This window comes from Dermochelys coriacea, chromosome 25 (genome assembly GCF_009764565.3).
Source record: "Dermochelys coriacea isolate rDerCor1 chromosome 25, rDerCor1.pri.v4, whole genome shotgun sequence".
In the NCBI taxonomy this organism is placed as follows: Eukaryota; Metazoa; Chordata; order Testudines; family Dermochelyidae; genus Dermochelys; species Dermochelys coriacea.
In genome coordinates, this window is record NC_050092.1 from 16,389,149 (window position 1) to 16,398,130 (window position 8,982).

Consider the following 8,982-nt stretch of genomic DNA (forward strand, 5'->3'; position numbering starts at 1 on the left):
CTAAAGGAGTTGGCGGATGTAATGGCCAATGGCTCTGCAATTATCTTTGAAAACTCATGGCGATCAGGGGAGGTCCTGGACGACCAGAAAAAGGCTAATGTAGTGCCCATCTGTAAAAAAGGGAAGGAGGAGGATCCGGGGAACTACAGGCCAGTCAGCCTCAGCTCAGTCCCTGGAAAAATCATGGAGCAGGTCCTCAAGGAATCAATTCTGAAGCACTTAGAGGAGAGGAAAGTGATCAGGAACAGTCAGCATGGGTTCACCAAGGGCAAGCATGCCTGACTAATCTAATTGCCTTCTATGATGAGATAACTGGCTCTGTGGATGAGGAGAAAGCAGTGGACGTGTTATTCCTTGACTTTAGCAAAGCTTTTGACACAGTCTCCCACAGTATTCTTGTCAGTTAGTTAAAGAAGTATGAGCTGGATGAATGGACTATATGGTGGATAGAAAGCTGGCTAGATTGTCAGGCTCAATGGGTAGTAATCACTGGCTCCATGTCTAGTTGGCAACCGGTATCAAGTGGAGTTGCTCCAAGGGTTGGTCCTGGGACCGGTTTTGTTCAATATCTTCATTAATGATCTGGAGGATGGTGCGGATTGCACCCTCAGCAAGTTTGCAGAGGACACTAAACTGGGAGGAGTGGTAGATATGCTGGAGGGTAGGGATAGGATACAGAGGGACCTAGACAAATTAGAGGATTGGGCCAAAAGAAATCTGATGAGGTTCAACAAGGACAAGTGTAGAGTTCTGCACTTAGGACGAAAGAATCCCATGCACCGCTACAGACCAGGGACTGAATGGCTAGGCAGCAGTTCTGCAGAAAAGGACCTAGGGGTTACAGTGGACGAAAAGCTGGATATGAGTCAACAGTGTGCCCTTGTTGCCAAGAAGGCCAATGGCATTTTGGGATGTATAAGTAGGGACATTGCCAGCAGATCGAGGGACGTGATCATTCCCCTCTATTTGACATTGGTGAGGCCTCATCTGGAGTACTATGTCCAGTTTTGGGCCCCACACCACAAGAAGGATGTGGAAAAATTGGAAAACGTCCAGCAGAGGGCAACAAAAATGATTAGGGGACTGGAACACATGACTTATGAGAAGAGGCTGAGGGAACTAGGATTGTTGAGTCTGCACAAGAGAAGAATGAGGGGGGATTTGACAGCTGCTTTCAACTACCTGAAAGGGGGTTCCAAACAGGATGGATCTAGACTGTTCTCAGTGGTAGTAGATGACAGAACAAGGAGTAATGGCCTCAGGTTTAGGTTGGATGTTAGGAAAAACTTTTTCACTAGGAGGGTGATGAAGCACTAGAATGGGTTACCTAGGGAGGTGATGGAATCTCCTTCCTTTGAGGTTTTTAAGGTCAGGCTTGAGAAAGCCCTGGCTGGGATGATTTAGTTGGGGATTGGTCCTGCTTTGAGCAGGGGGTTGGACTCGATGACCTCCTGAGGTCCCTTCCAACCCTGATATTCTATGAAATTTCAACATAAAGTAGATTTTTACTTACAGTTTAACAGTTCAGTACTTTACACTTATGCAGTGGAATTCCAAAGAGCTTAAGTAACTGAATTACAAACTGTACATGGGACTCTTTCATTCACAACTCAAATACAGCTTTTAGAATAACAACAGCTGTTAAATAGCACATACCAACATTAGAGACAGAAAATACATCGCTTACAGAACAAAATCACAGAAGGAATTTGGATATGCAGAATGTAGTTACCCCAAAATGGAATATGGTCAAGAAACCAGAGTTAGCATCACTAACATTTGTTAAAGTGTCTTGGTATCTTTAGTTGCCATAAGCAATTGATATCTTAATTTCACTTACCCAAAAATCAGACCCTTCAGCAGCTCAGTGCCCCCTTAACATGCATGAGCTTTCATTCACAGAAGGCTAGGAGAAAAGGGTCCAGAAGGGGAAAGTGGAGGAGGAAGAGAGCACTCTACTAAAATCAGCATTTCCTGCAACATTGCAGCTGGAAGGTCACTCGTCACCAATCCAAGCACTGAGAAGGTCTAGTCCAAATAAAACTTCCAGTTTAAGCCAAGGCAGCATTATCGGCCAGCTGGAACCATAACGTGAGGCCCCACGGCAGGCTAGAAGAAATGGGGGGAGAGAGAGAATCCCCATCCTAGTGCCCCAGAACCGACGGGCGATCACAGAGCAAGCTAGAGAGGGAACATGGGGTAATGTTACCCTAAGACAGCTCTGAGGTGAGGAAACAGGCCAGGCTAGGGAGAAATTAGAGAGCTCCCCTCCCGCTCCAGAACCGTTCGGGCCCCTCTACTCCCATATTCCCTCAGCCTATGAGGAAGCTGAGCTCATTCACAGACCAGGGCCTCTTCATAGGCTCAGGCCGGGCTCCACGGGACCCAACCGCCCCAGACGTCTCTCTCTCGGGAGGGGTTACCCCCGATTTAGCTCAAGGCCCCATCCCTCCAACTCCTCACCTTGCCCTTTAGGTCCAGTACGTACACGGCACTGGCAGACATCGCGCCCCCAGGTGCTCGCCGCCTCCCGGCACAGCTCCCCCAGATCCCGCGCCAAATCTCACTTCCGGCCGCAAAAGGCGCTGCTGCTTTCGCTTCCGCTCTCAACCCCCCCACCGTCGGCTGAGAAAGCTGCAAAGGCTCGAGTCCGGCTCGCAGTATCTGCGTGGGCGGAAGGATATGGCAGAGCGTAGGTCCGTCAGCGAAATGACAGAGAGATGAAGCTGACTCTAGAGAGAGCGGAGGCACTTGTCTGAGACCTTCTGATAGAAACGTTCCGAGCAGCTGAAGTGATTGAGGGATCAGACATATCCGAGCCCTTCTGGCCCTCGCTTTCTTCTCTATTCTATAGTTCCGGTAAGCCTAGAGGAGAGGAAAGCGAGTAATGGTGGAAGGAGCATAGTGGCGCACAGCCCGACCAGGACCATAGAGAGAGCTGGAGAAAGAAGGTCGCGGGGCATTGCTGTGGTGGGCGGGGCCTCGCACCAGGAACAGGCTACTGTCTCTTTCCAGGGGAGACGCAGCACCCCAGGCTCTGACTTGCACTTCCCACTCTGTGGAATAAGCAGTTTTAGGGGAGGAAGCAGGTGTTCCTGCCACCCCATGAACTTAGGTCAGCTGTTTTTGTTCATCAGAGTGCTTTTACCTACTTTTTCTTCGTAGCCCCTCTAACCTTCACCATTTTGTCCTATCTTTATCAATTAGTGAATTCTCCTTTCTTTGACAGGATTACTGGCCTAGTTAATGTGAGGAAGCAGTAGATCTGCTATCTCTTGATTTTAGCAAGACTTTTACCACAGCCCGGTGTGACGTTGTCATAAGCAAATGAGGAAAATGCTATTTAGATGAAATTACTATAAGGTGGGTGCATAACATGTTGAAAGACCATACTCAAAGCATAGTTATCAATGGTTTGCTATCAAATTAGGAGGGCATATCTAGTGGGGACTTGCAGGAGTCAATTCTGTGTCTGGTACTATTCATTATTTTCATGAATGACTTGGATAATGGAATGGAGAGTATTCTTCTAAAATTTTCAAATGACACCATGCTCGGAGGATACACGCACTATGGAGGACAGGAGTAGTATTCAAAACAATATGACAAGTTGGAGAATTGGTCTGAATTCAATAAGATGAAATTACTAAATACAAATGCAAAGTACTTAAGGAAAAAAATCAAATACACAACTACAAAATGACTAACGCGGTACTACTACATCTGAAAAGGTTCTGGGAGGTTATAATGGATCACAAATTGAATGTCAACAATGTGATGCAGCAGCAAAAAAGGCTAATATTCTAAACTGTATTAACAGGAGTGTTGTATATAAAAGATGGTAGGTAATTGTCTTGCTCTAGGCAGCAATAGAGAGGCCTCAGCTGCTGTACTATGTCCAATTGTGGGTGTTCTACTTTAGTAAAGAAGTGGACAAATGAGAGTGAGTCCAGAGGATAATAAAAATGAAAAAAGGTTTAGGAATACTGACCTATGTGGAAAGGCTAAAAAAAAAAAAAGTCATATTTCATCTGGAGAAAAGAAAACTGATGAGACCTGATAAAATATGGTAAGGGCTGTTATAAAGAGAGCAGTGATCAATTGTTCTCCTATATCCACTAAAAGTAGGACAAGAAGCAATGGGCTTAATCTGCAGCAAGGGAGATTTAGATTAGCTATTAGGAAAACCTTTCTAACTGTAAGGGTAATGAAATTCTGAAACAGGCTTCTAAGGGACATTGTGGAATCCCCACAATTGGAGGTTTTTAAAAACAGGTAGGCCAAACACCAGTCAGGGATAGGCTACGTTTACTTGCTCGTGCCACAGCACAGGGGGCTGAACTTGATTACTTTGATTCTATTTATTAAACTCCCAAGATTATGAATTGAGCAATATTAATTATTTTCAAAATTAAATGTTAAAATTTTAATCAAGAATTGCACTTAGTATTCTTCCAAAACAGAATGAGGGGCTAAAGAATTGTAAATATAAAATCAGTTCAGTGGGGTGAGGCTGATAACTGCCACTGTACCATCAAGGTGCCACCATTCCCCCTTGCATATATAATCCAATCACAGAAAAGAGATTGTAAATAAGCATTTCTCAGTTGAAGTTCTAGGTCTATAGTTATTTTGAAGAGTTACAAGCAGTTTAAGAACGGTTTTAGGATGCAACAAGAAAATATTTAAGAGTAATTCTAGATGTAGACAAATGACATAATCCCTTGAATTCATAAATGAAGTTTATTATGTAGGACGCTGTTGAAGTTATCCTCCTTTCAAAAGGAAAGAAGAAAAGAGGTATCTACCAGCTAATATTAGAACAATACACTAGATAATTTCTCCAGTAAGCTTGAACTACCTTTGGCCCTGATCCTGCCGAGAGCTCTGCAAAGGATCCATATCCTTGCACCTGAGTGGAGGCTTAGGGCCTTTACTAGTAGTTCAAGAAGATGGCTGTGCTGTGAACATAGTTTTAAATTAACAAGAAAGAAAGTACCAGGATACAAATGTTGATATAACATTAATAAAATATCCAACTTGGAGAGCAGAGATTTGCGAAGTCATTTCCTTTGAATAAAAAGCCTACTCAGAATCCAAAACTGTGGAAAAGACGACATTCACTTAGTCCAGCTAACTTTGGGAATGTCATAATGTTCAGTCAGAGCATCCAAGTGTCTGTTGAAATCCTAGGAGGAAAAAAAAAGTATTTGAAAGATGTATATTACTGACATACCTGACCTTGCTATTTCTTTCTCCATGTTTATACTTGGCAATTCCAGATCAAACCAGTAGCACAACTGGTACAGTATCCTGTCTGCCAGTACCAGATAAGAACATAAGAGCAGCCATACTGGGTCAGACCAATGGTCCATCTAGCCCAGTATTCTGTCTTCCAACAGTGGCCAATGCTAGGTGTTTCAGAGGGAATGAATATATGCTTCAGAGAAAGGGGCAAGAAACCCCACAATGGACAGTTACGAAATAGAATGCCCCGAAGGAAAGTTTCTACCTAGTTTTCCATCAAGTGGTTGGCTTTTGACCTTGTATCATTTAAGAAGTCCTTATAGGTGGCTAATCCTTTTTTGGATCCTGGTAAAAACTCTTGACTTCAATATGGTTGTGAGCTACACAGATTACTTTTCTTTTATCAGTTGTAAATCTGTTCCCTTTCAATTTCATTCACTATTCCCCTTTTCCTGTATTTAAAGAGATTACATAGAAATATCACATTTATCTTTCTATACACCTATTTTATATACCTCACTAATATCCTTGTCTTCTCTCCAAAACAAGGACAGTCCTAATCCTCCATTTTTCTCTTCATATACAAGTCTTTTAATGCCTCCATTTCTGCTGCTTGTCTCTAGAGCAGGGGTGAGCAAACTACAGCCTGTGGGCCGCGTCCAGCCCATAAAACTTTTTAATCTGGCCCTCGAGCTCCATTGCCCCACTCTGGCGCTCCTGCTGGGCAGCGGGGTCAGGGGCTTGCCCCACTCCAGTGCTCCTGCGTGTTCAGGACCTGTGTGACAGGCATGAGGGTGCGCATGTTACTCTGGCTGCACAACCCAAACACACCTCATGCACCATCAGAACCTGGAACGTGCAAGCCCACTTGCCTGCTACTTGTTTGCTTAGGTGAGTGCTCAGTGGCGGTTTTCAAAGCTGTGGGCTGTCAAAACCTATCGGGGAGGAGATTTCTGAGAGCAGAGGGCTGGTGAATCTCAACGAGTTCCAATGACTGGAAGCTGACACCCGACAAATTCAGGCTAGAGAGAAAGGGCGTAAGTTTAGTTTAATTATTGTAATACGTTGTTATGATGGTATATTTATAATAAGTAAGGTTTTATGTTTATTTCCACTAAAATGTATCTTTATTAAATAAAGTTTATTTGAATATCTCTGAATTGTTAAGTTTGTGAGCATTCATGGCCCGCCATACAATTTCCATACCCAGATGTGGTCCTCAGGCCAAAAAGTTTGCCCACCCCTGCTCTAGAGCCTCTTCTACACCTGCTGTGTATTTTGAGATAGTATGACAGGGTGATAAAAATTGAACACAGTATTTCAGTTGAAGATGTGTCACCAGTTTCTGTATTTCCAATCCTCCACTTTATATATACCAAACACTGATTACTTTTCCCCCTTACTTAATACTTAATTTAGAACCCAGCAATGGGTACCATATGCATTACACCTTGCATTTATCAATATTGAATTCTATAGCCCATTATATTGCCCATTCACATAGTTTATTAGGTCCCCACCGCAGCTCCAAGGCAGCCTGCACCCCAAACCCATCATCCCCAGCCCCACCCCAGAGCCTTCAGCCCCAGCTGGAGCCCTCACCCCCCACACCCCAACCCTCTGCCCCAGCCTTGAGCCTCTCCTGCACACCAAATCCCTCATCCCCACCCTTGCCCACACCCCAGTCTTGAGCCCCGTCCCACACTCTAAATCCCTCAGCCCCACCCCTGCCACACATCACCTCCATATTGGAGCACATAAATTAATTAAACACATGGATGTAAAAAATTAGAGGGAACATTGCTTACCTCAACTCTTTGTTTATGAGTTTTGGAGGCTTTCTTCAGTATTCTTTCCATTTGCTAAAAATTTAACACAGAAGCACACTGCTATGATATTTTATTTTTTACATGTGTGAACACAACACATGGAGTCTGCATTTCACAACTTAGATTTGACCTTTGCCTTGGGGCAAGCTACAAAAATATCCTTTAGGCAAGTTTAAAGTAAAAGCAAGTTTCACGTACGCCAAACACACCCCAGTCATTACTCTCCCTCCCCTGCCCGACCCCCAGCACTGCTCAGAAGGAGCTTGCCCCATACCCTTTTCTCTTGCATCTTCTCATAGGCAAGCTGTGCAGGGGTCCTCTTGTCCAGAGCCCGCTTCTTCTCCTCCTCCTGCTTCTTACTGCTCACGATCTGCTCCAGGATTTTGCTTTTGTCCTTAGCCACCTTCTTCTTCTTCTTCCTGCAGCAAAACAGACCGGGCAGCTTCAGAGGAGAGGCCAAGGGAGCACCCCGAGCAGTGAACCATCCTCCCTTCCGACCAGAGGCCGGGAGCCCCACTGACAAACCCGAGAGCTCACCGCTTCCCAAGCGCCGGGGCCGCACCGCTCCCCTTCAGCCGCAGCGGCGCGCGCTGGACACTCTCGTAATCCGCCATCCCTGGCCGGGGCCTAGGCCAGGCGCACGACCGCTTCCGGGTTACACTCCGGGGAACTTGGGTCGCGTGGGCGGGGCTTCCTGGCACGGGGCGGGACGACGCCTTAAGGGTGCAGCGAGGTTTCGTACCCGTGGGTTGCACAGTGCACAGCTCCTGCCCCTTCCCGGGATGGGCTGGTGCTGACCCCCCAGTGAGCCGGGCAGCGTTTGGGATCCGGGAGCCGAGTTCTTGTTTTGCTGTCAGTAGCCGCCCCGTGGGAGGGACGGGGGCCTCTCCCCAGGATGACCGTAGGAGCGTTGTGTTGTTGTGTAGTAAACGGGTAGCTTTTCCACTGTAAGCAACGTGACCATCACAACAACTCCCGGCCCCGGGAAAAGACCACCCCAAACGGAACTTTCTATAGTGCATAAAGGAGGAAAGACAAACACTTCCCTGGAGTCCCTTCTGGAGTCTGGCCTCTCTGAGCCCAACTGGGCAATGGGGAAGGCGCTTGGACTCTGCGACCACCACGGGCTGGCGCCAGCACAACCCAATCCAACGGCATAACTCGGGAGGGAGTGTTAAGAGCTAGGGCGCTGGTGGAGAGGATCCGTTTCTTCTGATTTGAAATCACTTTTGTCTCCTTACCAATGCAGGGCTGTTCTAGCATTGAAATCATTCGGCTTTGACATTGTAACATACTGGCTGCCGTGGCTTTCATTGTCCTCATGTTGTTTGTCTGTTGAAGCCAAGCAGAATCTAAAGTGCCATTCTTTCATTTTGTCCTGACAGTTGGCACCTCTCACAATTTTATTGCAAGTTTCATAATATTTTGTGTTTTTCTTAAAGCCCCCGCTGCTGGAATCAGGAGGTAACATGAACATCTCAGCTTTAATTTTTTAAAGTTTCTTGCCCCAATGTTTGCAGAAAAGAGCTTGAAGACATGAAGCAAACTAAACAAATCCTAAGGGCTCAGAAACCAAAGGCAAATAAGAACCCCCCAAACTTCATAGGTGCTGTAACTAGGGGTGCAGGGGATGCTGTAGCACCCCCTGACTTGAAGTGGTTTCCATTATATGCAGGGTTTACAGTTTGGTTCAATGGCTCTCAGTATTCTGACTTGTATGGAACGGCTTTCATATGAGGAGAGATTAATAAGACTGGTACTTTTCAGCTTGGAAAAGAGATGGCTAAGGGGAGATATGATTGAGGTCTATAAAATCATGACTGCTGTAGAGAACATAGATAAGGAAGTGTTGTTTACTATTTCTCATAACACAAGAACTAGAGGTCACCAAATGAAATTAATAGAC

The 8,982-nt window shown here is 45.6% G+C and overlaps 2 protein-coding genes across 10 annotated transcripts in view; both read right to left on the bottom strand.

Annotated features, from left to right (window-relative positions):
• Positions 1-2,597, bottom strand: part of AP1M1 (adaptor related protein complex 1 subunit mu 1) — a 39,551-nt gene extending 36,954 nt beyond the window's left edge. For 3 of the 6 annotated variants that reach the window (XM_043502833.1, XM_043502831.1, XM_043502830.1), the window contains exon 1: positions 2,464-2,567. In XM_043502833.1, coding sequence (XP_043358768.1) covers positions 2,464-2,505 — 42 coding nt within the window. In that variant the 5' untranslated portion in view covers positions 2,506-2,567. Of the gene's footprint in view, positions 1-1,840; positions 2,307-2,463 lie in introns of those variants that run through there. The other 3 variants (XM_043502832.1, XM_038383677.2, XM_038383678.2) reach the window with 2 other exon arrangements.
• A 2,127-nt stretch (positions 2,598-4,724) lies between these two features.
• FAM32A (family with sequence similarity 32 member A) lies at positions 4,725-7,757 on the bottom strand. Of its 4 annotated transcripts, none has more exons than XM_038383695.2 (4): positions 7,614-7,757; positions 7,351-7,495; positions 7,056-7,109; positions 4,725-5,189 (listed from the first exon to the last, which is right to left on the bottom strand). In XM_038383695.2, exons 1-4 carry the CDS (start codon positions 7,688-7,690, stop codon positions 5,121-5,123), a joined length of 345 nt encoding a protein of 114 aa, XP_038239623.1. In that variant the 5' UTR covers positions 7,691-7,757; the 3' UTR covers positions 4,725-5,120. The 4 variants fall into 4 exon arrangements, with proteins under 4 accessions (XP_038239623.1, XP_043358769.1, XP_043358770.1 ...); XM_043502834.1 differs by having other exon boundaries at positions 7,351-7,492; positions 7,614-7,729; XM_043502835.1 differs by lacking the exon at positions 4,725-5,189 and adding an exon at positions 5,198-6,269.
• Between the last annotated feature and the right edge of the window lie 1,225 nt (positions 7,758-8,982).

Bases quoted from the DNA above. Each gene is read 5' to 3' on its own strand.
- FAM32A (XM_038383695.2), bottom strand. From the start codon at position 7,690: ATGGCGGATTACGAGAGTGTCCAGCGCGCGCCGCTGCGGCTGAAGGGG. The intron at 7,110-7,350 runs GTATGGGGCAAG...TTAAATTTTTAG, and splicing joins AGAAGATGCAAGAGAAAAGG to CAAATGGAAAGAATACTGAA. The intron at 5,190-7,055 runs GTAAGCAATGTT...TTTTCCTCCTAG, and splicing joins CTCATAAACAAAGAGTTGAG to GATTTCAACAGACACTTGGA.